Source organism: Mustela nigripes, chromosome 4 (assembly GCF_022355385.1).
Source record: "Mustela nigripes isolate SB6536 chromosome 4, MUSNIG.SB6536, whole genome shotgun sequence".
NCBI classification, from domain to species: domain Eukaryota; kingdom Metazoa; phylum Chordata; class Mammalia; order Carnivora; family Mustelidae; genus Mustela; species Mustela nigripes.
In genome coordinates, this window is record NC_081560.1 from 136,485,937 (window position 1) to 136,513,859 (window position 27,923).

The 27,923-nt window shown below is 54.1% G+C and overlaps 2 protein-coding genes and 1 long non-coding RNA gene across 6 annotated transcripts in view; 2 read left to right on the plus strand and 1 right to left on the minus strand.

The window, feature by feature from the left end:
* The window catches only part of LOC132016383 (core histone macro-H2A.2), a 42,896-nt gene extending 36,625 nt beyond the window's left edge, over window positions 1–6,271 (plus strand). The window contains exons 7-9 of the mRNA XM_059397629.1: window positions 2,927–3,016; window positions 3,716–3,890; window positions 5,572–6,271. Coding sequence (XP_059253612.1) covers window positions 2,927–3,016; window positions 3,716–3,890; window positions 5,572–5,737 — 431 coding nt within the window. The 3' untranslated portion in view covers window positions 5,738–6,271. The remainder of the gene's footprint in view (window positions 1–2,926; window positions 3,017–3,715; window positions 3,891–5,571) is intronic.
* A 72-nt stretch (window positions 6,272–6,343) lies between these two features.
* Window positions 6,344–22,830, minus strand: AIFM2 (apoptosis inducing factor mitochondria associated 2). Of its 4 annotated transcripts, none has more exons than XM_059397628.1 (10): window positions 22,707–22,830; window positions 14,779–14,972; window positions 14,296–14,411; window positions 13,295–13,414; window positions 12,466–12,558; window positions 10,782–10,890; window positions 9,502–9,654; window positions 8,171–8,371; window positions 7,852–8,025; window positions 6,344–6,613 (listed from the first exon to the last, which is right to left on the minus strand). In XM_059397628.1, exons 2-9 carry the CDS (start codon window positions 14,954–14,956, stop codon window positions 7,874–7,876), a joined length of 1,122 nt encoding a protein of 373 aa, XP_059253611.1. In that variant the 5' UTR covers window positions 14,957–14,972; window positions 22,707–22,830; the 3' UTR covers window positions 6,344–6,613; window positions 7,852–7,873. The 4 variants fall into 4 exon arrangements, with proteins under 4 accessions (XP_059253611.1, XP_059253610.1, XP_059253609.1 ...); XM_059397627.1 differs by having other exon boundaries at window positions 6,344–6,635; XM_059397626.1 differs by having other exon boundaries at window positions 6,344–6,581; window positions 14,779–14,969; window positions 22,707–22,829.
* On the plus strand, window positions 22,220–27,551 carry LOC132016384 (uncharacterized). Its single transcript, XR_009403928.1, has 3 exons — window positions 22,220–22,390; window positions 24,995–25,129; window positions 26,504–27,551. It is a non-coding gene; the product is annotated as an uncharacterized LOC132016384 (long non-coding RNA).
* The last annotated feature ends 372 nt before the right edge of the window (window positions 27,552–27,923 follow it).

Consider the following 27,923-nt stretch of genomic DNA (forward strand, 5'->3'; position numbering starts at 1 on the left):
AACGAGTAGCAGTGTGTTACTGTATCATTTCTGTAGTTTGCATTTTTATGTCAGGAAAGTCATCGTGATTTTTTTTTATTTTTTTAAGTGGCAGGGCGGGTGATAGGGTAGAAAGGATACAGGTATTGGGGCAAAAACTCAGGCCTGGATTCTACAAAACACCTCCTAGCTGTGTGACTTTAGGCAGGTTTCTTAAGCTCTCAGAACCTCCGTTTCCTCCACTGTCAATGAGGATAGCTATAGCGCCTGTGTCACAGGGACGCTGTGAAGAGTAGGGTCACACACGGATGAAGCGGAGCACAGGGCCGGGCTCACCACTCCGGTGAGTGCTGGTCTTTGTTGTTGTTGTTGCTCTGTGTTTAGGAGGGGGCCCTGCTGTCATGATTCTATTTTCCACGACCATCATCCAAACCAGTCATCCCTTGTAGATGAGACCCTGGTTTAGTCTATTTTATTTAAAGATTTTATTTATTAGAGAGCGTGCGCGCACAAGTTGAAGAGACTGGGGACAGGGAGAGAGAGAATCCCAAGCAGACTCCGCACTGAGCGCAGAGCCCAACTCCGGGCTCGGTCTCTCAACCCTGAGATCCCGACCTGAGCCAAAATCAAGAGTCAGACGCTTAACCGACTGAGCCACCCAAACACCCCTTTGAGTTATTCTTTGTAAAGCATTGTGTGTTACTACAGGAAAGTTCAAGCACACACAGAAACAGCAGAGCGTGATAAACCCTACACACCCTGTTACAAGCATATCTACCCAGAGCCAAGGCTGCTTCAGTGCCTCCCACCCGTAGCCCCCAGACCTCACACCATCGAATCCGTGGATATGTCAGAATAAGGGCAAGCTTTTTAACAGCATCACCACGATACCATTATCACAACTAGAAAAAGTCATGTCATCAAATATCAGTCACTGTTCAAATTCTAATCATATCATTAATATCAATTTATTTTTTAATGTGTTTGATTCAGGATCCAGATAAGCCCACATGCTCCAATTGGTTAAGTCTCTTATAATCTACAGCCTCCTCTTCCACATATTTTCCTTCTTTCTCGCTCGCTCTCTTTTTTTTTTTTTTCAGTTGATTTTGTTGAGGAAGCTGGGCGGTTTGTCCTGTAGGGTTTCCCAAGCCTGGATTGTACTGACTTCATCCTCCTGGTATCATTAAACATGTTTCTTCTCTGTTTTTCTTATAAATTGGTAGTTGGATCTAGAGTCTCAATGAGATTCGGGCTCCAAATTTTTTGGCAAGACTGTTTGGTCGGTGTCGGAATGTTCTTCCATCAGGAGGCAGGCCAGGAGTCTGAGGGCCCAAAACGAGACTTGAAGGCCCGAGGTGACCATTCCTAATGATGTCACTGAAACCCAAGCACATTCGTGAAGAGATCCCCTTGGCTCCCCAACCCCAGGGGAGAATGGCTGCTGGAAAGACACGGTCCCCAATATCTTGTGTGACATCCTGTGGCTCTCTAAATACAGTTGGGTGTCTTTGTGGGGCGTGAGGAAGACCCCTCACCCAGCTCCCAGGGAAACCCCTCAACTGAGTATTAACCACCATCATAATAACTCTGAAGAGAGAGCCGAGACTTGCCCCAGACAGCAAGATGACCCAATCCACCAGAAGCTGAAAGCACGTTGGGGGAAAAGGCCCTGTCCCGCACCCGGGGGCAGCCCCCATCTCGTGTAGACACTATGCCCAGATGTCAGCTCAGAGGCTTAGGGAGCCCAGTGTGCTGACATGGGGTTCCTGCCAGCCAGAAGGGGCATCCTGCCATCTCCTGGGGGTTCCCCGTGGCCTTTGTGGAAGCATGATTCTGAGATACCAAGAATTGTCCTAACATCAAAGAGCCAAGGGATCTCCCATCAGGAAGGTCCTTAGAGTTTAGCCTCTCCAAACTGCCTTTTTTCATTGAAAACCATGGGCTTGTTTGGAGAAAGACCCTTGCAGGCCGTCCTGGGTCTATGTCTGTCCTCTGACCAAGACTTACCACACACAGGTGGTGAGCTGGGAGTAGGGCCCTAGAACTCTCCACCCACCCCACCCATGCCCCAAGGTTCCTGCTGAGACATCTGTCACCACGAGCCTGGGACCAGCCTTGGGACTTGGTGACAAGAGGCAGGCTGCAGGTTCTTGAGCAAGCACTGCCTTCAAATCACCAAGACACTGAATTTGACCAACCCAGCATGGGGACTGAACCCAGACTTCAGAACACTGGACCCCCAATTTTTTTTTAAAGCTCACCTTTACTACAGCATAGGGAGTAACGTAGGCAATGGTATTACAAGGCGCCGAACAGTGCCAGGCAGCGGCCCCTGCAGTGGGGAACACAACGTAACGTGTAGATTTGTGCCATCACTGTGTGGTGCACCTGAAACTCATGTAGCCTCATGGGTCCACTATACTTCCATTTTTAAAAATCACCTTTAGGTTTCGTGTCCTGAGGCTGCTTATGACGCCATCACTCCCTCAAAGTCCCCTTAAAAGAGTTTGCTGGAGGGGCACCCAGGTGGTTCCATCGTCAGCGGAGTGTCTGACTCTTGATTTCAGCTCAGGCCATCATCTCAGGGTTGGGGGAGGGAGCCTGGCATCAGGCTCCCCACTCAGGGAGGCATCTGCTTGAGATTCTCTCTTGCGCTCTCCCTCTGCCCTTTTGCCCAGTCGCAGGAGAGCGAGCTCTCTCGAAAATATGAAGGAAAATCTTAAAAAAAGAAAGAGTTTGCTAGAATCCAAGTCCTGTGGGACAAAAGCCAAGACCCCGGCCAGCAGTGACCACTGGCAACCAGGACTCCCACTGCAAGCGCGATTCCTGCTTTCTCAGGGTGGTGGGTGGGGTTGTCTTCTGGCCTACTGAAACTATGTGACACGGTGTGGCCAATGACTTTGGAAAGGACAACAGCGATGGCTTCCCTTGTTCTCTTCCTCAGGGAAGGCCTTGGAAAAGGCTGGCGGCAAAGAGTTCTTAGAAACGGTGAAGGAGCTTCGCAAATCCCAAGGCCCTTTGGAAGTTGCTGAAGGTGAGAGTGGCCTCGAGCCCAGGTTCCCAGCACAGCCTCAGCCCCCTCCCCGCCAGCATCACTTGCTTCATGCACAAGCCGTGTGCCAAGCAAAACACACCACAGCCAAGATGAGACCCACTTCCGCCCCACTCCCTGGCTCCTGGCCGCGTCGCTCCAGTCACCTTCTCCTCCCATCACTGCTCCTACCTTTGACCTCCCTGCCCACCCCCCTCCGCCCCGCTTAAAAGGACCCAGGTGATTACATTTAGGGCACCCCCCAATAACCCCAGATAATCCATCCTGCAGGTCTTCACTAACTCACCTCTGCAAAGCCCCTTTCGCCATGTAAGGTAACGCCCCCAGGTTCCAGGGATCTGGACGGGGCGGGGGACATTGGGGTCAGGCCACTCAGCCATCAGAGATGATGCTGGTGGGTACCTCCCGCTGGGAACCACGGGTCCTAGCGGCCAGGGAGAGCACGTGAGGGCCGCCGACGCATTCGTCTGGAGCTGGTGTCCACTGCCCACGGCAGGCTGGACAGGGCTCCTGCTCTCTGGCAGCCGTCCAGTCCCATCAGAGACACAGAACGGTGCCCAGCGAGCTTCTCTCACTGCCCCAAGCGCGCACAGCTGAGAGGCTTCCGTGAGGTCCAGCCTCGGCCCCCGGCTAAAGGGAAAGGTATAGGAAATAACCCGCCGTGTTTCTCTCCTGTCCCAGCCGCCGTCAGCCAATCCAGTGGACTTGCAGCCAAATTTGTCATCCACTGTCACATCCCTCAGTGGGGCTCGGACAAATGTGAAGAACAGCTTGAAGAGACCATCAAAAACTGCTTGTCGGCAGCCGAGGACAAGAAGCTCAAGTCCGTGGCGTTCCCACCGTTCCCCAGTGGCAGGTAAGACAAGTTCCTCCAGGCGGCAGCAGGTGGCCGGGGCTCTCCCCTTTCAGCCTGTGGCCTGCGGCTCTCCCACAGTCACACCCAGTCTGGCCAATCCAGAAGATATGACCGAGGGCTGCCGGCGCAGCCGAGCACACTGACCTGGTCATTGGGCCAGAAACCCAGTTTCCAGCCTCTGAAACGCAGTGTGAAAGGCAGCGCTGGAGAGGAGCCGGGAGCGGAGCTTCTCTGACGGGCTGCCATGGTCAAGGCCCCCATCCCCAGTGGCTGCCCCGTCAGAACACGTGATCGGAAAACCCCAGGCTCCGGGCTCAGCTGGTTAGGCGTCCGACCCTTGATCTCCACTCAGGTCGTGATCTCAGGGTTAGTCACAAGTTCAAGCCTCACCTTGGGCTCTGCTGGTCAAGGAGCCTCCTTAAAAGAATACCAGGCTCAAATGTCTTGCTATTCGAATGGCTGGGCCGCACTGACTCTGCTGTGTTAGAGTGTTAGAGTGCAGAGTCTCGGACCCCCGCCCCACAAAAAAGTACCACCTCAGAGTGCCAGCGGGGCTCATGTGTTGGCGGGGGGGAGGGGAGGAGAGGCTGAGGCTGCGGCCCTCACAGACACTCCCAGAGAGGGGACAGGCTCCCACCAAAGGTCTGCTTTGGGAGTTATAAGTGCTGGTTCTAATTGTCACGGACGCAGCTGAGTGCGAGAGCCACAGCAGGTAGGAAATGAGGCTGTCTGTCCTCACAAGGTGGCCTGTCCTCTCCTGTCACCCTCACGGTCAAATCGAGCTATTGCTTCCGTTTTGAACATGCTCTCTCTTACAAGATGGCCCTCTGTAACACGGATAGGATTTACATACCCAAGATGTTCTCTGAGGGGAAGGCTCTGAGGGTCACGGTGAGGCCTTGCTTCCTGCTGTTACCCCACCCCAGCAGCATGGGGTCTCCATAGCCTGGCCCAGAGGCACGGCAGGATGAAGTCTTTGTGCGGCTGGGCCCGCATATCGTGATGTTCTGGGCTGGGACACCACAGGCAAATGAGAATTCCTGTCTAGCGGACTCATCCCGTCCCTGCCGGAGGAGGCTTGGTGGCCAACCCCAGACAACTACGATGGCTATGTCCCCGGAGGCTGCTGCCATGGCCCAGCCCGGCGGACAGCCGCATCTCCACTGGGTGCTTGGAGCCCCCCCCCCACAGATTACAGCAGCATGTCCATAGGGGGCCCATGAGGGGAGCAGTGAGCGTACATTTTCCCCTTTCACCAATGACCTGACACCATGCAGCGGTTTCGAGGGCACTCAGAAAAACTAGCTGTGCGTTCTAGAACACCAGCTATGTCAGTGCTGAGCTGGTCATGGTTTTAAAGCCCGGCTCGACTGGAGGCAGGGGACATGGATTCCTATGTCCCTATGACTTGGGCTGAGCCTACCGCACCTGTCCCAGCCAGCGTGGCTCCTGTAGAGGAGGACCCACATGCCCCGTCCCAGGCTGCCCCTCTGCCTCGGCTCAAAGGAGGTGGTCCGCGGCCCTGCCGGCACACAGGGAGACCCCATGAGACAGAACCCAAAAGGCCTGGTGCCAAAATAAGAAGGCACCGTGCTGCCCCCGGCCCCGGGGCTGAGGGCCAAGTTATCCCGTGGGTCCTGGGAACCAAAGTGACATCAGCTCTTCTTTCCCTCCAACACAGAAACTGCTTCCCCAAACAGATGGCCGCCCAGGTGACCCTCAAAGCCATCTCAGCCCACTTTGATGACTCGAGCTCGTCCTCGCTGAAGAATGTCTACTTCCTGCTCTTTGACAGCGAGAGCATCGGCATCTACGTGCAGGAGATGGCCAAGCTCGATGCCAAGTAGCCGCCCCCCGCCCAGCCACGGTGGCCCACAGGAATCGGAGGAGGATCCAAGTCACAGGAGAGGGGTTTCTTTTTTAAGAGGAGAGAGGAAGGGTGACGGCAGAGCGGAGGGCAGCAGGTCACGGGGGCTGCCAGAGCAGGGCCTGCCCACGGAACGAGCCCTCTGCCTTTTCTATTCTCGTTTCAAAGAGCCTCCGTCTGTAATCAACCAGGTCTCCACGAGGGGTTTCTTTCCATGTGTTTCCTTCCTGTTGTTTTAGAACTTTTTTAAAAGACAGACTTCGTTTTAGATTTATAGCATTGACTTTTACACACACACACAAAAAAAAATCCTTTCAAAATTCTTAAAACCTCGTTTCTCCTTTTTGCAAGGGAAGAGGGCATAAAAGTGACTTGGGCTTTGTCAGCTGTCTGTGTTCGGGGGCAGAGAGAAGAACATGAGAAAGGCGTCTCACTGGTGCTTTCCTTTTCTGTTTTTAGTGCCCCCTCCCTCCATGACATCTGTATCTACTCCTAAAAAGATTTGGCTTCAGGCTTTTGTTTTGTTTTATTTTGTTTTTAAAGAAAAAGAAAATGAAAGGAAAAAAAAAAAAAAGAAGATCCAGTGTCTTTCTTACAACATAATCTTTTATTGCAACATTTTCCTCAGTTTAGAAAACTGTGTCCCCATGGGTAGGCACTTGTAAAATGTTATAAATAGAACAAGGCCTGTCACGCACAGGCTGAGACGCCCACCCTGCCAGGCCCCAGGGCAGACAGCACGGACTGGTCTGGGCAAGAGGAGCCTGGTTGGCTTTGGTCCACAGAAAGGTAGTCCTAGGTGAAGCCTCCAGTGGGCAGCCATCCTACGGGAGAGAGGCACAGGTCTCACGTAGGCCTAGAGAACAAATGGAACTGCCCTGGGCCACAGCCCAGGCAGGAAGGACTGAGAACCCCCATAGGCTGTGTCCTCAGGACTCTGGCCAAGGACCCAGAAGCCACCATCAAAAATGAGCAGGGTCTGCATTTATGCAGATGAAATCAGCAACCACTTCCACTCTGGGGATTTAACTTCTGTCTTCCAGAAGAGACTCCCTCTAATTGAAGTCCTCTCCCAGATACAGGAGTCATTTATGTACCTTAACACAGCCAGTGGCAGGCAGGACCCCCACAAGTGTCACTGGGGTTAGCCAGGAAACCAGAAGCACAGAACCCCAGAGGTTCCCACAGGGTCCCCTGCCCCAGCATCAGCAGGAATTTTGTCCCCTACAGAATCCACTGAGATAGTAGCCTAGAAGCGCACACGGGTTCACCTGCAAGTCTCACTCTGCTCCCTGAATATGAGCCCAACAGCAGCCCACCCAAGGGTCCCGTTAGCTCAGCTGCTTCTCCTTAACATCTCTAGCGGCTGGCCGGCCAGGCTTCCGTCTCAACCCACTAGCTTTGTTAAGAACTCACTCTCTGTTAGGACGGGCTAAACGGGAGGGCAGTTTATCTAATTTTTTCTTCTTAAATGTAACCTAAGGTGTGTAATCATTACTTAGAAAAGGAAATATAGAAAGTTTTGTGAAAATGAAAGGCCATAGGGACTAATAGTTTGAAATTAGGCTCCTCTTAACAACCTGGGTATTGCAGAATGCACGGGCTTCCCCACCCAGGATGCGACGAGAGAGGCTTGGGGTGCAGGCTATGTCTACCCCAGCTCCCCTTCCATAGCTGGTGTCACCATGCAGGCTCCTCTTCACCCTAACAGACAGGATGCCAGCCGCCAGGAGACCCTGCTCTCTCCTGCTCTGAGAGCCCTGAGTCCCAACACATGTGCCCATGTACATACACGCAAAGAGCCTGGGGAAGAGAAAGCCAGCTATACCCCTCACCAGGACCAAGTGAACCCCTCCGCTAGCACAAAGGCAAGCAGACCTCTCCAAACCCAGAAAGAATCCTCTAGAAGGTGTCTTTTTTCCAATGGCTCACTTGCTCCCTTTCCCAGTTTTTGCTTTCTGTAAGTTGTTTCTGATCAGTACATCCCGGGCATCTCACTCCAGGAAAAGGGCATCTACCCTTCGGCATTCATCAAGTGGATAGCACTTGGCAAACAATCTGTCCCCCATCCCCCACCCCCAACCCCAGCAGTACCTTGTCTCCGCCCTGCTCCAGCTCAAGGTGGAGACTGCTGCATGGTCTTCCAGCTGGAGGAGACGAACAGGTCCCGGCTCTTGGCCAGCCGAACCATGAGTCGCCCCACGTAGAAGCCACTGATCTGGCCCACACCATCGTTTCTCCCCATGGCCAGAAGGAACGTCAGTGCCCCTGTGGAGCAGACACGGGTGGGTAAACCAGACCCCCGCTCACCATCCGTGGACCTGCAGTTCCTGGGGCCTCCCATCTGAGGACTGGGAACTGTAAGACATTTAGGAAGATGGGCGAGTCTCTGAGGTACAGGCAGCTTCCTTACCTGGCTTGTAGGCCTTCAGGGGCCTCTGTTTCATGGAGTTGACAATGTTGGCCACAGCCACGCTGGCATGGAGGCCGGCGTGATAGGCCATCTTGGGCTCCTTCACATCGGCACAGTCACCAATGGCGTAGACGCGGCTGCAGCCTTCCACCTGGAGATGCTCGTTCACTCGCAGAGCGCCGTTGCTGGCCAGGTGACTCTCTGCCGGGCAAAGGGAACCCGGAAACACTGTTATGCGGCCACTAGAACACCAAGAAGAGGGCCCTCTGGTGCCGGCTAAGCCCCCCTCCAAAGGCACATCCTCGATTTAGTTCTGCCTCAAGGCTCATCTCAGAACTCTTCTTGCAAAGTCAAGGTTACTATTCCAGGAGGGAAACTGATCAGAAAGACAGCACTTGCCGTTTTATACAACCTGTGTGACTATAAGTTACCATGACCGACAATGACTCACAATGACAACGTGGCAGCTCAGCCAAGTCTTGAATTTCCCCTTGAACATGGACCAGACTTTTTAAGTTAATGCAGGACTCTAGTAAATGATAAACTTTTCTTTTTAAGGGACCTAAAAGAATTACTTTTGAAACTATGACATTAAGACAAATGGGTGTAAAATGCTGGGACCTCTGTCCATTACGGGCCCTCGATCCCACCCCCTACACGTGGCCTGGACCAGTTTCCTTCTGCTGGGACTGGCCAGTTCTTTCCCGCAGGACCCAAACAGGACCTCCCTGTCCAGGAAGGGTGCTATGAAGTAACTGGGAGCAGCCTGGGGACACGGCAATCCTGGGGCCCGAGGAAGAGTCACAGAGCCTCCAGGTCACACCCGAAGGCCGGGACTCCACCTCCCCCAGCCTCCAGTTAGCTGGGGAGTTCACTACTGAGCCTGAGGCCGCATTTCCTCTACTCCCCAGAATGTCATTCCACGTTTGGATCAGGGTTTGGAGAGAACAGCACACCTGTGAATAAACAGGCAAAGGCCTGACCCAGGAATTGCCTCCCCTCCATGTTCACAGAAAATGAAACGGTGGATCTTTCCTTCCCCCTGAAACCTGTTCCCCGCTCTCACCACGAGGGGGCGGGCTCCGACTTTGAAAGATGGTCACTTTCGCCACCTTGGCCTAAGTCACGGCCATAGTGGAGGAAGGCACCTGGAGAGGGAACCCAAGCCTGAATTTAAAGTTTGATGTCACCATTCAGAAGAGACCTGAGCTGCTGGGGTGGAGGGGAAGGGAGGCAGGGCGACACTGATGCCCAGGGGAGAGGCCTGCAGGGCCTGCCATGGCCAGACAGTGGGACCATGGCCCAGGCAGTGGGCCTTGGCTTCTGCTTACCGAATGCACTGTGGTAGGCCGAGCTGTTGATCTTAATACCGTTGCAGACGATCACCAAGTTGGTGGCCACCTCTGTGCCTTTGTCCGTGCGCACCTGGATGCACTCCCGATACTCATTCAGAGGCAAATCCTCCAGGTTGCTCACACGCTCACCTGTCAAGTGGGATCCGTGAGCGGGAGGCCAGCAGGGGGTGGGCACGGCATCAAGGCTGGGGCCCACCTAAGAGATCCTTCGGCTCCCGCCTTCCTGCAAGCCCCTCTCCCAGTCCACCCTACTGCCCCCAAGAAGCACAAGGTGGACATCCGGCCACCCCAGAGGACCCAAAGGCAGGAAAGTTCCCAAAAGCAGTGTGGGAAAGTGAGGCTGAATTTCCCGAGAAGTTCTGGGAAAAGCTGTTGGAGGAAGACCTCAAGCACGCCTCCGGGAAAGTCAGCCAGCCACGCCATCCTCACCAGGCAGGGAGGCGCTCCAGGTGCACCACCGACTAAGGTGTGAGCAAGAAAGTCCAGAAGAGGGACCAAGAGGTGGCTCAGTCGGTTAGGCCGCTGCCTTCGACTCAGGTCATGATCCCAGAACCCTGGGATCAAGTCCCGCATCTGGTTCCTTCCTCAGCAGGGAGCCTGCTTCTCCCTCTGCCTCTGCCTGCTACTGCCTGCTTATGCTCTCCCTCTCTCTCTCTAACAAATAAATAAATAAATACATTCTTTTAAAAAAAAGGAAGAAGAGAAAAGTCCAGAAGCTCACCTACACTCTACGCTGCCTCAGAGGAAAGGTGGACACACTAGTGGGCAGCCCAGCACAAGGAGACCAGGAGCTGGGAGGGGTCTGCCCAGAGCAGAAATGTCACCCCTCCCTGCAGAACGCACAGAGGCTTGAACCCCATGAAGTGCGCCAGTCACCGTGCCAGGGTCAGGGCCCCAGTCTCTAAACAAGCTGTGTGGTGCTCTCCCTTCCTCCTGGTCTCAACAAAGCTCACACTCCTCACCACCTTCTGAATATAAACCAAAGAAAAACACACGCCAAACAAAACAAAACAAAACAAAACAATTGTACCACAGAGATACCATAATTCAGGTCAAATCCTGGAGAAGCCAGGCCGGGGCTACACCTGTGGCCCAGGAGTCCCCCCGTGAGCACCAGGGCCTCTGCCCAGTCCACGGGCAGACACAGCCCACAGCAGGCCAGCAAGGCTCAAATGCCCGACCCTGGAACCCAAGGGGCCGTGGAGCTGGGGTGGTGGGCGGGGGAGGGGATGAGTAGGAGGGGGCCTCGCACGTACTCAGCAGCAGCTGAACGCCTTTCTGCAGCAGGATCTCCTTCGCTTCCTGCCGCACGCAGGGCAGGAGCTCCTTGTCAGCAAGGGCCACCTGGGCGTGGATGAGAGTGACCTGGACAGGCGACCACGGGGCGGAGAAGGAGCGGCTGAGTCTCAGGCTCGCAGGAAGAGGCTTACCAACGTCCACGCCAGCCTGTCTCCCTCCCCACCCGCAGAGAAGTCAACTGCCCAAAGCCGGAACCAGGGAAGGCGGCTGGGCCGGAGTCCACATCTAGTCTGAGACTCTTCCAGAAGGCACCAGGGCTCCAATCCCCACCCCCACCCTGGCTGTCGGGCAGGCCGGCATTTACACTACAGCCAGGCACGACGCCCACCCTTCCAGACGCGGCTACTCGCTGTGGGCCAGCCTGGGGAGGCAGGGGCAGCCTGGGACGGTGCTCGAAGCTCGGGCTTTAAAACCAGAAGCCGGAGAGCCTGGGTGGCTCAGTGGGTTAAGGCCTCTGCCTTCAGCTCAGGACATGGTCCCAGAGTCCTGGGATCCAGCCACACATCGGGCTCTCGGCTCAGCAGGGAGCCCGCTTCCCCCCCCCCTCTGCCTGCCTCTCTGCCTACTTAAGATCTCTGACAAATAAACAAATAAATAATCTTTAAGAAAAATAAATAAATAAATAAATGAAAATAAAACCGGATGGCCTGAGTGGAAGCCTCGTCTCGGATGGCTCCCGAAGAGTCCGTCAAACAGGGATCCAGGCCCACCCTCGGGAAATTGTGACGATGGACTGAGAAACCGTGGGGTAAGCACGTAACTCAGTACCCACTGAGTCCTGAATAAAGGGCGGGTACTGTTACTTGTATCCGCTCCCTGACAAGTGACGACTACTTCAGCCTCGTCTTTACCCTATAAATCAAAATTAAAACCCTTTCACATCAATCACTCATAATAAGGTCCAATAATTTGTCAGAGAACAGCTATATAATTCAATTAGCCCATATGGATCTTTTCAAAGCCAACCTGCCTTTCCCTCGGGAGGAAGCAGCAGCCACGTGGCTCTGAGAAGCCGGGCTGGCGTCAGCTGATTAAGCTCTTGCCTCAAGGACCTTTTAATGACCGCTCCTCACTGGGCCCTGGGCTGAGCCTCTACATCCTGCGGGTCTTTCTCTCCAGGGTTCCAAGCAGGTCCTCCTGCCCACCCCCCCATCATTCTAAAGGGCACTCCTGCCAGGGGTGCTGGCCACTCCTTCCCCAGCACGGGCAGTGAGGGGACAGCATGGCAGAGCCCCCAGTGCAGCTACTCAGGGCAAAGGCTTTCGTCCCTTGAAGACCAGCTGCTGCTTGCCCCAGACAAAACGCCGCCCTCAGGTGTCTCTGAGCAGGCCAGCTGCCACCAAAGACAGGGAATCAAAGTCTACATTTATGTCTCAAGAGGCTGAACACAGCAGGGGACACGAGAGCTCACACTCTGCTAGGCTCACTGGCCCTGGCTAGACTGGCTCACAGGCCCTCTCCCTGAAGGAGGACATGCCCTGGCTCCCTAGGACGCACTGCCAGCAGAACAGGACATCAGGGGCACCCCACTGCAGAGAGCGGGGCCCAGAGTCGTGGAGCACTATGGCCTAGGCCCCGAGCCAGTCCCCCCTGCTCCTTTCACGCCATGCAGAGAGCCCAAAGGCAAGGCCGTGTGCCCACCTCTTTCTCGGGGAATTCGGTTTTAACCTCGGCTGCCATTTCCACTCCAGCAGAGCCGCCTCCCACCACCACCACTGACTGGGAGCGTTGGACCTGGAGGGGAAGGAAGCAGAAAACACGCCCTCAGACTCAGCCTGCCCAGGGGCTCGGCCAGGCTGGGGGCTCCCCGACCAAAGAAGAGTCCAAATTTGGGGTCCAACCGTGCTTCCTCGGAGCCAGGTCGTGCGGGTGTCTCCCCGCATGTCCTCGCATGGTTCGTGCTTGGCCCCACGAGGTAAGCAGCACCCCCACCCACCATCCAGAGGACCACGACCCAGGTCTGTCTGAGCTCACAGCCGGGACCCTAACCTCCACACCCACATCTGTTTAAGATGGGCCAAGAGAGGCTCCCCAGGCATCAAAGAAGCGTGGCGGGGAGGGCAGGACCCAGCCACAGTCACACAGTCGCACTCGCCTTGGGATCCTTCTGTGGGGATCTATCCCTTGTCATTCAGCCAGGCCAGACCCTGCCCACCCCTCAGGGAAAACCGCCTGAGGTCACGGACCCACAGCTGCTCTGTAAAATACAAAGCCTTGTGCAAACGGGACCCCAGGGGAGACATGGCAGGGATACACCAGCCACTTCATGAGGTCGGGGGTACTCCTATCCAGACTTCGGTGAGGGACAAAGGTCTCTGCCAGGGAGTCTGGGATCTTCCCACTAACTCTCTATCTTCATAGCTGCACCCGGGGGCTCTTTGCTACCGCCCCATGCATCCCCACAGTGGTTCCCCTCCCCCAGGGCCCCGCCTAACCCTCACGGCCCCACCTGGCCCCATAGGTAGCTCACCTGCTTCACCATGTCCTCGTAGGCCTGGATAGCAGCCTCCCGGCTGGAAACCTTGTTAAACTTGCCTGGAAAGAGCCCGGTGCTGCCAGTGGCCAGGATAAGATGTGAGAAGGGCAGGGCCTGGGGCGGGGGGCGGGAGAGTGGGTAGAGAAAGGAGGTGAGGGCAGGCCCGGGCTTCTGCCCATGATTGGGCCCACCGAGCAAGGAGTACCGGGCGGGAGAGGTCTGGGCACACTGCGGCCGCCCTCCTCTGAAAGGAGTGAAACCATCACACTGAGCAGGCCAAGAAGAAGCACTAGAACCCGGCCAATACCGAAGGGAACAGCCACGCGTCCTGCCGGGAATAAATTCAAGGAAGACTGATTCGCATAAAGTCACCAAGGACAGAAATTGCGCCCCTAGGGCCAGGCTGGAGGTGGCCCTTCCCAACATATGGCAGTTCCCCCACGGTCTCCGTCACTGCAGGGCCACACCAGGCTCCGGGCTCTTCCCAGGGCTGGGGAATGCAGGGATGAATGAGAGCCTCCCAATCTGGAGGATGTGGTATCATGTGTCCACCTGCCCTTTGATCCTACATAGCCAGGACGGCCCCACAGGCAGCTAAGCCAGAACCTGGTCTGGGACACCAGCTTTCAGTGTAGACTCTGGGTTGAAACTGCCTAGGTTCATATCCTGGCCAAGTGTCTTACCAGCTGTGGGATCTTGGGTCACTTACCCTCTCCATAAAGAGAAGCTACACCACCTCCCCACGGAGTCAAGGTGGGCACAAATGAGACCACCTAAGGCTTTAGACAGTGCCAGGCATACAGGAATGGCTCGGGAAAAGTCTGTTGGGGCCAGGCCTTCACTTATAAGGAATCTGCTACCGGCCGGCACCATGTAGGGGTCATCGAGGGCTCTCCAGCTTTGAGACCACCTGGGTCCCGTCCCAGCGGCAGCTGAGGAGCCCTGGGGACCCCCTGAAGCTAGCAGAGGTCCGGGTCGGCCCCCACTGTGCTCACCTCACCGTCCTCGAGCAGCACTGTCTGATTCTGCAGGTCTATCTCCACCACCAGCCCCTGCCGGAAGTTCTCCTTGAAGGTCACAGAGTAGGAGATGAATGTCTTTTTGGCAAACCCTGGGGAATGCGCACAGAGGAGGTCAGAGAGTGAAACTGGGCTGCCTGCGGGAAGCCAGAAGCACTCAAAACCTTTCCTGAGGCTTGTCCTTGGCCAAAGAGCTGAGCCAGTGGTATTCAGGGAACCCCCGCCTCCACCCCCCACTGGCAACAGCCACCTGGGCCTCACCGGGTCCTCAGGGAAGCTGCAGCTCCTACTTCTACAGCCTTGATATGGTAGCTGCTTAAGGCCAGAGACCTCAACAATCTCCAGAATTTCTCTAAAGGTGGAATTTAGGCCTTGCCCTAAGTGGCAAAAACCACCCCCAAACCCACAGTGGTGACAAGACCACTCTGACGAAGAAAGCCCCAGAAGAGAGTCCATTACCACTTTCCACAGAGGCCCGGAGGGCTGCCACGTTGTGGTGGAAGGAGTCCTTCATGTCCACCAGCACGAAGGGAATGTTCAGAGTCTGCAGCTGGCTGGCAGCAGCCATCCCACCAAAGCCCCCACCCACGATCACCACACGCACGGCTCCCACGTCCACGGACACCTGGGAACCCATCTCGAACCAGGCACTGCTGGGATAGGAGGAGAGACCACATCAGAGTCAGGACGCTCAAAGGCTGTGGGGGGGGGAGGCACAGCAAGAAGGCCTCAAATGCCAAGACTTGATCTTTTAATTTATCCCTTATTTTTATTTTTGGTAAACTCTACATCCAACTTGGGGCTTGAACCCACAACCCCAAGGTCAGGAGTCACCTGCTCTACTGACTGAGCCAACCAGGTGCCCCATGACTTGAACTTTTTAAATTATATAACTGTCTATTAACAAAATTCCAATTTTGTAACATGTGGGTTAAATTCCAAAGGAACAGGTGTACTCTAATTCCGTCCCATTCCCCAACCACGAGTCCCCTTCTCAGCGGCATCCACAATTACCGAGTATCCACGAATCCCTCCAGAGATGCTCTGCGCACCTACAATATTCCTTTTTTGCACACATTAAACAAATCGTTGTGTATTTGTTTTGCCCTTATAAAGGCAGGACTTGCAGACTTCGTGGGGCCAGGTGGGTGAGGCCGATGAGGGCAGACACAGAATAACAAGAGGGAACTGGCAGGCACGGTAAAGAAACGGACCACACTCCTCTAAGTGCCGCACTGCGCAGACGCTAGACTCTGCCCTGCTCACAGGCCACCACCTTGAGCCCCAAGTCAAAGGAGATCAATTAGCAGGTTATGCCCATCAACCCACAAAACAGGATGTGGTACGTGGAGGTCAGGACAGGAGGATGGGGAAAAGGGGCCTGCAGTGGGCAGGTCACTCCCCTGAGCATTCCTGGGACAGCAGGTGTGCACCAAGATGGCTGGCTGAGCCGCATCCCCCAGGAGAGGAGACAGGAGGCGATGTCTGCAGTAAGAAAGAGGGTAGGGGACGCACTGACCGTGGAGGCTCCGGTGAGAAGGCATGGGGTACAGGGTCCTGCCAGAAGCCCATGACAGGGGAGCAGTCCCCCGGAGGGCATCTGCAGAGGGCAGAAGCCAGATCTGCAGGCCAAGGGTGCCCCAGGCTCACACTCACATAGGGGCTGGGGCAGCCTGACCAGTTCCTGGCAAACTGAGAACCAACTTTGGTTGAACCCCTAAGGAGCGAAAATTCAAGGACCATTGCCTGGCACTGAATTGGACACTGAAGGACATCTGAGGCAGAGGACAACATTGGGCTGGGTCACTAGACACTGAACCACCAAGCCCAAAGGAATGGGATAGCAGTTTGCTGGGGCTCTCCTAGCCAGCCTGGGGCACTGCCCAGGGGGCTCAGCCTCCTGAGGGCCTGAGTCATCCAGGCAGAGTGTTCCAGACTCTGCCTCCAGGGAGGGCAGAGGGGCCGGCTTGGGGCTGCAGTGAAGGGCTCTTTCCCCGGCCCAGCTTAGCCCCAGAGAAGGGCAGTCGTGGTACAGGCCTCAGGGCTCGCTAGGGTGGGAGCCCAGCTGTCTGAGGGGCTGAGATACTGAGAGCATCCTGTGGGGAGGGGACAGCTCAAGGGCAACCGGCCATTAAACCTCCTCCTAGCCTGTTCCAGGCTCCACGGAGAGGCAGGGACTGTTGTCTCCTGGAGAGCAATGCTAAGGAAAGAAACAAAGTCTTCCCTGCACAGAAAGCAGCAAGAGGAGGTGGCCTGAGTGGCTCAGTCGGTGAAGTGTCTGCCTTTGGCTCAGATCATGATCCTGGGGTCCTGAGATGGAGCCCTACACTGGGCTCCCTGCTCAGCCTGGGAGCCTGCTTCTCCCTCTTCCTCTGCCTGTTGCTCCCCATGCTTGTGAGTGCGTGCTCTCTCTCTCTCTGTCAAATAAATAAATAAAATCTTAAAAAGAAGCAGCAGCAGAAAGCAGCAAGAGAAGCCAACAGCTGCTGTGGGCTTCAGGGAGGGGAAGTTCAAGGCTGTGTGGGTGGGATGTGGAGGGGGGAAGGCAAGGAAATAAGAAATTGAACTTAAACATTTTTTTAAATTGTTTTACAGATTTCATTTATTCATCTGACAGAGACAGATAACAAGTAGGCAGAGAAGCAGGCAGAGACGGGGGGAAGCAGACTCCCCACAGGCATAGAGCCCAGCGTGGGGCTTGATCCCAGGATCCCCAGATCATGACCTGAGCCAAAGGCAGAAGCTTAACCCACTGAGCCACCGAGGCGCCCCAAAATTTCTTTTATTTTTTTAAGATTTTATTTATTTATTTGACAGAGAACAAGAGAGAGGAAGAAAACAACAGAGAGAAAACAGAGGGAGAGAGCAGAGAGGGAGAGGGATAAGCAGACCCCTTGCTGAGCAGGGAGACCACCTTGGGGCTTGATCCCAGGACTCCGGGATTATGACCCAAGCCAAAGGCAGACACTTAACCGACTGAGCCACCCAGGCGCCCCAGAAATTGAATTCAACCTTGAAGGTCAACCTTGAAGGACAGACAGCAAACTGCCTGAAGGCTCAATGCGGAAGCATGTTCCAGGTCATCTGGGATCCTCTCAGGCAGCACTGCAGGGAAGGGGAAGGCCACTACTCTGTTTTGCATTATCTGTATGGCCTGGGACAAAATCCCTCCCCTCTCTGGGCCATTTACCCCCTGTAATGGGAGGGGATGCCCTGAGATAGCCTTGCACACCTAAGTTTCCAGGACATGGTGACCCCCGCAAGATGGCCCCCACATGAAATCTGTAAAACAATTTACAGATCTTCCCACACTTAGAGATGCAGCTTATGGACCTCCAGGTACTGCTCTCATTGGTATTCAAATGCCCGCTGCTTCCTATCTCCCCTGGGGGAGAGAGAACCTGGGCATGGGGGAGGGGGATTTGGCACAGGAAATTAGAAGAGATTTAACTCTGTTTCTCCTTGGCCAAATTGTCCCCAATGCACTGAGGCATTGTACATTCCACCCATTTTACAGATGAGAAAACTGAGTCCTCAGCAGCGCCATGACCAAGACAAGTCTCCCGCAGGCAGTGCCATTTTCACTGCTCCAGGCCTTCAAAAAGGTCATCCAGATCTGGTCCCGAGTGTTCATCAGGCTGAATCTGCCAACTGGGCCAGAATGAAAATATTTCTTGGGGTGGGGACCCAAGAGAGCCCAGTGACCCAGCCAGAGGTCAGGAGAGGATCCCAGGACCTTTGCAGAGCCTGTGAATGTGGAGGGCTAAGGAAGAGCTGCATCACCAGCCCCCTCCAACACAGCCCCCTCCGTGCCAGCCTGCTCTTGGGGCCAGCAGCCTGAAAGGAGGTTGGGGAGAACCCAGAGAACTCGGTTTCCAAGTTGTCTGGACATGGGCACTAGAGACGACACACAGTGCGCTGGGGAGATGGGGTCCAGCATGGGTCAGGTCACACCAGACCACCCAGGACAGCTCAAAGGGGAGCCTTGAAAAACAGTGGGGCCAGGGGCCTTCACCACCGAAGGCAAAGCTTAGCCCACAAAGTCCAGGGACAGGAAGGGAGCGGGTAGAAGTTCAGGGAACAAAGTGGGGAGGCCAGGAGGGCAGGTGACAGGTCCCACCAGACACATGTTATGTTGCCAGGGCCATTCTCGAGCCTACGTCCAGGCTATGAGCACCCAGGGAGGAAAGCCCAAGGACCCCAGCCTAGGCCTGATGGACAGTGGGTTGGCCAAAGGACTTGAACCCCTGCTCCCTCAGCCCCCAAGGGTCATCAGCTGACTTCCCCAAAGGGCTAACCTTGGCCTAGATAACCCCTCCATGAAAGCAGACTGCTTCTCCAGACTCCCAGTGGAGCGCCTGGGGCCCGAGGGCAGAGCCAGGCCCCTGAGGGGCTGCCATAGCTAGGCCAGGGGAGGGGAAAGGCTTTTACACACTAGGCTGCCTGAGGCCTCTCCTGGAATCTGTCCCTCTCCCCTACTGGCCTCTGGCACCCCCACTTGGAAGATGGGGGCTGGAAGCTCTCCAGCCCATTCCGTCCTTCCTCCTCAGCAGCCTCCCCTGCCCAAGGCTCTAGGACACACCAACGTTCCATTGGCTCTTCCAGTGCCAAGTCATGCCTGGCCCTGAGGACAGTTAGACTCTGAGAGGCCACAGCTACTCTGCGGACACCGAATCCGTGGGCTTAAGCCACAGACCTGCGTTCCAGCTACACACCCTAAAGGCGGTCAAAAAGCACGTGGACTATGGATAACGTTGAGTCCTACGCTCCAAGCTAACAGTAGCGCCATTCGAATAGCCTCGATCAGTGGGGGATGCCACTCGAGGGAGCCAATCGAACCTCCATACGTGGCAGACGACTCTATTATACACCCCCACGACGGAATATCCTGGAGCTGTCCGTTTTCAGAACGGGTGATTTTTTTACATGAAAATTTTGTCCATGACAACGCCACACCCATAGAACGTACGAGGCCAACCGTGAACCCCGATGTAAACTACAGTCTTCGGGTGACTCCGTCCTCGGAGGTTCATCAATGGTAACAACTGTGCCACCCTGATGAGTGAGGCTGCCCGCGGGAGAAGCTGGGGCTGTGTGGGGGCAGGGGGCACCCGGGAAATCGCGGGGCCCTCCCCTCTGCTTTGCTGTGAACCTAAAACCACTCTAAAAGCATCAAGTCTCAGCAGGGGGAAAAGGTGTCTACAAAAAAGTCTAGTAACAGCATGTAAGCCTCATCCCACTAGGGGCACCTGGGTGACTCAGTCGGTTAAGCGTCTGCCTTCTCCTCAGGTCATGATCCCGGATTCCCAGGATCGAGCCCCACATCGAACTCCTGCTTAGTGGGGAACTGGCTTTTCCCTCTCCCTCTGCTTCTCCCACTGTTCATGCTCTCTCCCTCAAATAAAGAAAATCTAAAAAAAAAAAAAAAAAAAAAAAGCCTAACCCGCTGTGCACAGAAACGTGATAACTGCGTCGGCTAGCATTCATTGTGTTTTCATCTGTGCCTCTGTACCCAGCAGCTGTGGATTTCTGTTCCTATCTTAGAAACCAGTTTAATAATTTGTCCAAGTTCAACCCTCAACACTCTGACTAGAACTGAGTTCCAAACCAAAATGCTAATAGAGGTCACTAGGTGATATTTTTACTTTCCTCTTTGAGCCTTTTTCTTTTTTTCTTTTTCTTTTTTCTTTTTTTTTCTTTTTTTTTTTTTTTGTATTGCTTGAAAATTTTTAACTGAATATGTCATTTTGGTAAAAATAATAAAGGTTTAAAAACAGGGCAGGCCTCCTACCATCTATTTTTATAAATTGAGACACTCCTATATTCCACTAGTTTAAAGTACACAGTCCAGCAGTTTTTAGTACATTCATGAAGTTGTGCAACCATCACCACAATCTAATCCCAGAACATGTTCCTCACTCCCCCAAAAAAACTCTTATCCATTAGCAGTAACTCCCCATGCCCTTCTCCCTCCAGCCGCCGGCAAGCACTCATCTTTCTGTCTCTATAGATTCACCTGCTCCCCACCTTTTGTGTCTGGCTTCCTTCCCTTAGTATAACGTTTCCAAGAGTCATCCAAACTACAGCATATTATGAGGATTCTTTCCTTCTTGTGGCTAACATTTCATCATATGGAGATACCACGTTTTGTTTCGTTTCGCTTTTTAAGATTTATTTATTTATTTGGCAGAGAGAGACACACAGCGAGAGAGGAAACACAAGCAGGGGGAGTGGGAGAGGGAGAAGCAGGCTTCCTGTTGAGCAGGGACCCTGATGCGGGGCTTGATCCCAGGACCCTGGGACAGTGACCTGAGCTGAAAGCAGACACTTAAGGACTGAGCCACGCAGGAGCCCCCACATTTTGTTTCTCCATCGGTCAGTGGAGGGACATGGGGTTGTCCCCACCTTTTGTCTGCTATGAATAGTGCTGCTGTCAACATTTGTGTCCAAGTTTTTGTGCGGACATTCATTTCCAGTTCTCTTGAGTATATACACCCAGGTGTGGGATTGCTTGGTTGTTTGGTAGAGTTTGGTAACTCTAGATTTAACTCTTCCAGGAATTGCCAGACCCACCATCAGGTTTTGAACCAAACATCAAGCCGAGGGGGAGAGTGACCCCGGAGAATCAACTACATCAGTCTAGACTCGGGAATGTTAGCATAAAGTCCCATCCAAGAAGACAAAAAACCCTAACTGTCCACAACTCCTATGGAATTTTACCTTTGCCAACCCCTCCAATACACACACACACACAATCTGGTTTACGCTTGTATTTTCTCGGTAAATCCTCTTTTCTCTGCCAAGAACACCAGCCTGACTCCAGGAGGATTCTTCTCCAGTCATGCAAACAAGAGCCTACTAGGAACCTACTGAGAAGCTAGGAAGTTACATTTATGCCAAAGCTGCTCAGAGGTCCTGCCTCAGAAGACACGAGAACCATGCAGGCTCTAACCAAAGCGAGGACATGACCCCAGCATTGCTTTGCAGAGATTACAAATAAAACACACAGTTTTCTGAGTCATCCCCATTACCCCAAGGGTAGATTTCAGCCATGCTTCCAAGTGGCCATCTGGAATGGGGGGGCCGCTGGAGTGTGGCTCACCCTGAGTGTCCCCTCTCAGGCGGCCACCCTCACAGTCAAGGAAGAAGGGGGCAGGCTGAGAGTTGGCATTTTATGGCCAGCCCCCCAGGGGATGCACACTGAATATAACCCAAAAGAGAGGGACTTCTGAAAGAAGGTAAAGTCTGAAGGGGGAGCTGTCCTGTCAGGCCCCAGGAGAGGGCAGCTCTGGGCAGACAGGCTCATTCAGGTGGCACATACATATTCATAGGGAAAACCAAGGCCAGGAAACTTGGACATCCTCCTGGGGGCAAGTCACTTTGTGGTTCCCTCAACACCCAGACCCACAGTCTGCTCCCCGCATGTGTCTAAACCCAGGCTTCCTCATTTCAGGGCTGAAGACCTGGCTGGAGCCCAGCTCCACCCAGTAACCCCTCTGTAGCTCTGAACGAGACCAGGTCCAGGTCTCCTCCCCGAAGCCCTCCAGATGTTGGCTTCAGCCCAGCGCTCGTTGGAGGCTCCTCTGTAGGCAAAGGGTGAGGACAAGGGGGTCTGAGAGCTTGGGGTGCTAGTGTAGTCACGCACACTTACACACACTGACCTGAGCAGGCCTCCCTGATATTTTACATATTTACCTGTTTCACCTGCTGGCCTTTAAACACAAGGTACAGCTAGCTGCCACACCTGAAAGGCCCATCCCAACCTGACCCTCTGCCCTGCCCCGGTCCCTCTGCGGGATCCTCAGCTCCCCAGGGCCTCTCCAGAGCGTCCCCACCCTGACAGAAGGGCTCTCCCTGGAGGGGAAAGGCGGGTGTGTTTACTGGGTGGGATGGGGAAGAAAGCGCCCCACATCACCCACTAGTAGCAGCTCCGGGTGAATTTCAGGCTTCCTGGCCTTCCCAGCCCCACCAGAGTTAGTTCAGGACCAATGGCCTTTGTCCCCGCAGAACCTGGGCTGCACGGGGAAAGAAGCGGACCTCCTAGCGCACGCCAGAGTCGGTCGGCACTCGGGTAAGCCCAGGTATTGCCCCCCTAGAGACGGAGGATTTCCTCCTGCCTGATAACACTGCTTTCCACCCAGGGGTGACTCGACCCGGGGAGCGTGAGGGAGGGGCCGCCCGCCTTCCCCGGGAAGACTTTGCGGAAGTTTCGAGGGGCGTTTGTTTCGAGGGGCGGATGTTTCGAGGGGTCGAGTTTGCCCTACCCTCCCCGGGACTAAACCTCCCAATTTTCGTGTGCTGGGGGAACTGGAGTGAGGCGGGCTTGGGCCCGGTTACCCCGCACGATCGCCCTCCCCACCAGGGCCCCAAAGCCGCGCGGCACCGACCTCCAACGCCGTCCGCTGCGTCTTCCAGGCCCCGCGAGCCCCCTCGAGGCGTGTGTGGGGCGGAGCGGGCTCGGGCACTCGGGGCCCCAAGAGCCCGCCCCGTGCGCCACCCCGCCGGGCCGCGCCCGCCCCCGCCCCCGCCCCGGCCGCTCCGGAGTAGCCCAGCGCCCCCGGCTCCTCCCGCCGGGCGTGGGCGTGGCTTGGCACGCGCCTGCCTTCACCCCGGACCGCCGCCGGGACCGCCCCCGGGACCGCCCCCAGAGTGCGCGGGGGACGCTAGGGCCTCCCAGGCACTGGCTGAGCCACCTCGGCCGATCACCAGCCTCCGGCTGCACCATCATAAATCCCAATCCCGGAGACCGCGCACGGGGCACCCTGTAAACCCGCACCCGCTGTAAACGCGGGGCAGCGGGGCGGGGGGGCGACAGAATGGAGAACCAAACAGGCATGGTGTCCACCTTCCGCTGAGCTGACAGTCCGGGGTAAACACACAAAACCTGTATCGCTAACCGCAGTACCAAAGACGGGCAAAGGAAGTGTCCCAAGGCCTCTCTCCAAGGATGAGCGTGCAAAGACCCAGAGGCCGGACAGAGAGCTGAGAGGGGGCTGCTGCAGAGGCCTCCACGGGACAGAGTGGCGCCGCGTGGACAGGGTGCGCAGCACCGCCCTCTCCCCCACCCAGGCCCCGGTGGAGATTGGCTGTGTCATCCCCAGGGCGGTGGGATGTCACTGTGAGGCTTTAGGCAGAAGAGAGACAGATCTGACTTACGTCTGTAGGGAAACAATAGGGGAGTGGCAGGGATGCCTGAAATTGGGGAACTAGTTAGGAGGGCAGTCCTGGAGACCAAGGAGCTTGACTGAGATCCGGAGAGAAACAGACCAGCCCAAGTTCTAACCTGGAGACAGGATATAGCCAGTTTGGTGATGGATGAGCCATCGTCCTCTATTTAATACAAATATTAGCACCTACCCTAAGAGTTGTGGAACAGATCCAACGAGTTCATCTGTGTGAAGTGTTTAGCTGGGTGCCTGGCTCACAGCAGCAACACACACACAGCAGCCATTTCTTATAGGTGTTTTATACAGGAAGACAGTCTGCCCAAGGCTACACAGTATGTTGGCAATGTCTGGGCTCCCAGGCCTGTGCTCTTTCTGATACTGCCCTCCATCTTCCTGGTATTCAGGAATATTTACATTAGCAGTCTGAACTGTTCTGTGCCTTTTCCAAAAGCTCTGGGCAAGGACCTTGTATCCCCTGGTATACCCCTGGAATGAGGAGGGTTCTGATCTATGCGACCTAGAAGACGTTGGTGCCTAGAACCATCCCAAGCTTGAGGGAAGCTGGTGTCCTCCCATGAGTGCCCTACACACATCATTAGCCCATACAGCCCAGGCTATGTGCTGCTCCTTCCGCTTCTTTGGACTCCTTGCCTCTCTCCTATCCTGGCTGGCACCCTGCCCCCTGAATTTGGGCTGAAGAAGGAGATTCAATCAGAGGTATGGGAGTCTCTACCTCCTTCTCTCAGCCCCTGGGGCCACAGAAAAGCAACCACACAGAGGGCTCATTGCCCTGCCCGTTCTAATGCTGGCCTTTGAGGACCCACCCAAGAGCTACAGCATGGATGCCCCAAGGCTTGCACTTGTCCTAGGCTTTGCAAACTTCCAAATAGCTTTTAATCTCCTTTTTTGCCTCCTGACACCCCTAGAGAAAAGTAGAGCTGAGGTTTAAACTCTGATGCTAAGGAGGGCAATAAGCACATTTGACCTGCTTTGGGGGGACAGAGACCTTGCTTTGCTGGACTGTGGATCCCCGGCATCTGGCATCGCCAGACGTTCAAAAAAATGAATGATTTTTTTTTTAGATTAAGGCATAAGTCACATACCATAAAATTCCCCCTTTTAAGTATACAATTCAGGGGTGTTACACTGTGCAACCATTCACCACTGTCTAACTCCAGGGCATTTCATCATTCCCAAAATAAAAAAAAAAATCCCCATATGCAATTCCCCAGGCCACTTACCCCACACCACTCCTCTCTTCCCACCCAACAGGGCCCAGAGCCATGAAACTGAAAATCAGGGCTCCCTGCCCAACAGAAGACTTTTGTCTTTGAATTTGCAAGGGTCAGAGCTAGTTAGGAAGATATGGTTTGAATGTCGAAACCCTGGCAGTCTTATGGAACTTTAATGATTTGTAGGAACCGCGGACAGATTGTTTAACATCACGTAACCTAAGAGAAGGAAGTGTTGCTGGCTCTCAGCCACGATGAACCCGTATTTCCTGACAGATAACAGGTGGCTTTAATGCCAGGTCCCATGGCTCGGAGGAGCTCCAAGGTCATTGGGTCAATTCGGGGAGCATGTGAAAGAGAGGCAGGACCCCCCACTTGAGGAAGAGGCAACCCTTAACTCTGGCGAGCCTGGTAAGTACTTTCCTTTTGCTCCTGTATTTTCAGTGAAATGTATAAGCCTCAAAGGACGGGGGAATCTCCCTATTTCCTCTTCTCTCCCCCAGAATGTGCTTTGGTTATAGTGCTTCCAGCTAGGGAAAGACTGTATTCCCAAGGATAGAATTCTACTGTTGGGCCATCTGGACCCCCGAACTGAATGGCTCATATTCAACAGAAGGGCATTTCTTGCTGGGTGTCAGTACCAGGCCAGTGGACAGGTTCGTGAAGCTGCCCCTTGCTTCAGGCACAGTCATCCTGGAACCAGCCAGCCAGAGGCCATCTTTAACAAGTGGCTTCTGACCTCTTTTAGGAGTCGCCTCCATTCCCATCAAGGGGAGGGGGTGAGAGCGAAGAGGTTGTTACAGGCAGGCCTGGAAGTGGTATGCTTCCCTTCTGCTCTCATTCTGTGAGCTGGAACTCATGGACACACTCACTGTGAGAGGGGTCAGGAAATGCAGTCTAGCACATACCCAGGAGTATGGGGGATGCTGGTAAGCTAGGTCTTGGCCTCCCTGGTTTTCTTCCTGCACCTCTGCCTGTCTCTTCTTGGCCCCCTGGCAGGCTCGGGCTCTGCCTCTGTCCGGTCAACACTGGCAGCCCCAGGCCCTTCACTGAACCCACACCCAGCCTCGTTTGCAACGCAGGCAGAAAGCGGTGCAGGGCTTCTCTGCCCCGCCACCACCCTGCCCCCTGGCCCAGGAACCCAGCCATAGCAAGACCCGAGAAGACAATGGGTCCAATCAGACATCTGGTCTCTTGGGCATTTATGGAGGGAATTTTGAAAACAGGGTGTGTGATAAGGAGAGCTAGAGATCAAAGGGCCTGGAGAGAAGGGCCAGAAAGGTCTGGATGGCCAAATGCAAACTGTGCTTACAACAAAGGACAGACCCCAGTGCGGAGGAGGCTGGAAGAGGGGGAACAAAGCAGAGAGGACGCTGGGTCCTCATGTATCCTAGCGGCCCCTAGGAGCCTCCAGGTTGAGGAGTTTTCTGGCACCTATCCACAAGGTCCTGAAGACGAAACCTATTTTTATTCAGGTAGAAGTGAGTCTTTGTTCCTAAGGCAGCACAAAAATGAGACCCAGTTTGGCAGGGTCAGCCAGCTCAGCCAGAGATCCTTCTATGGTGTGGGGGTCCTGCCGGGGAGCTTCTGCCCAGGGACATTTCCCACCTTGTCCCTTGCTTCTGGGTGGGACCAAGTTCTCACCGAAGGACAGTGAACAGTAATGAGACACATCACTTCTGGTCTGAAGCAGTTAAGAAGCAAAGGTGTCTTCCTTCCCTCTTCCTAATTGATGTGGGAAACAAAGGCAGAAGAAAAAATACTAAATTTCCTTCCTATCTACAGCCATGGAAGGCGGTACTCCAAAAACAATGGGAAGATGCCAAAAGAAGGAACAGAGAAGCTAGTTTGAAGGAGCTCCCAACAGCCAACAGACAATTTCGGCCTCAAAGCACATAGACAAAAGCAACAATTTCAGCATCGAAATAAATAATAACAATAACAGATTATAATCCATAGAAGAAAATATGAATCCATGAGTCTAAACAGGTACAATTAAACAAATGCAAGGGAAAGCTCTTACAACAGAATGCCTGCGAATAAATGTTGGAGGAATAGTGAAAATAAAGAACGGCCATTTTGCAATGATTAAGGTTATCCAGCCAACAGTCATAAATGGGTGATAAACATCGTGGGTGAAAGTGGGGTAAAGAACAGTGGATTTATATCACTTACAGAGATTCCACACAAAATAACTATTAATTACAAAGAGGGGGAAAAAACCTTTAGGTCCGAGAACCTCGCAGGCGCTGTCTTACTCAAACGACCAACATTATCATCTGTAATAGCACAAATATATGTCACGTACCCCCCAGTAGGTCACAATAAGACAACATCACTAATTTGATCGCCTCACCAAAGAGGCATATCCTGAATCTGATCAGGAGGAAGCTTGGACAGACTCAGGCTCAGGCACATTCTCTGTTTCCTTTAGGAAGATCAAGGGCATCAGACTTAGGAAAGAGTGAGGAAGTGCTCCAGGCAAAGGGGGGAATCAAAGCCATGGTGAGTGGGTGTAATTCATTATCCCAAATCAAACCTTTTTATTACAAAGAACATCACAGGGGCATTTGGCAAAAGTGGAACGGGGTGTCTAGGTGAAGGGCGTCTGTGAATTCTTGCAACCTTTCTGCATGTTAAATTGTTTCAAAATAAAATTATTTTTTTTTAAAAAAGCAGCAGGAATTGGGGCACCTGGGTGGCTCAGTTGGTGAAGCATCTGCCTTGGGCTTGGGTCATGATCTCAGGGTCTTGGGATTGTGTCCTGCATCAGGCTCCCTGCTCAGAGGAGTCTGCTTCTCCCTCTCCCTCTGCTCCTCCTCAGGGCTCATACTCTTTCTTGCTCAAATAAATAAATAAAATCTTTTTTAAAAAAGTATTTTATTTATTTGACAGACAGAAATCACAAGTAGGCAGAGAGGCAGGCAGAGAGAGAGGAGGAAGCAGGCCCCCTACTGAGTAGAGAGTCCGATGTGGGGCTCAATCCCAGGACCCTGGGATCATGACCCAAGCCGAAGGTAGAGGCTTTAACCCACTGAGCCACCCAGGGACCCCAAAATCTTAAAAAAAAAAAAAAAAAAAAAAAAAAAGTAGAAGAAAAAGCAGGACTAGATCTGTCTCTTTCCCCTCCACTCGCCAGTTGGAGAGGACATGGCAGAGGACTCTGCAGGACCAGAGGGAAGGAGCCTCAGTCCCTTGACCACCC

What these genes read in the sequence shown, in the direction of transcription:
- AIFM2 (XM_059397628.1), bottom strand. Translation starts at nt 14,956, where the DNA reads ATGGGTTCCCAGGTGTCCGTGGACGTGGGAGCCGTGCGTGTGGTGATC. An exon ending in CCGAATTCCCCGAGAAAGAG is followed by an intron (nt 10,891 to 12,465) that starts GTGGGCACACGG and finishes TCGCCTGTCCAG; the next exon opens with GTCACTCTCATCCACGCCCA. An exon ending in AGGCGTTCAGCTGCTGCTGA is followed by an intron (nt 9,655 to 10,781) that starts GTACGTGCGAGG and finishes CCCACTTGACAG; the next exon opens with GTGAGCGTGTGAGCAACCTG.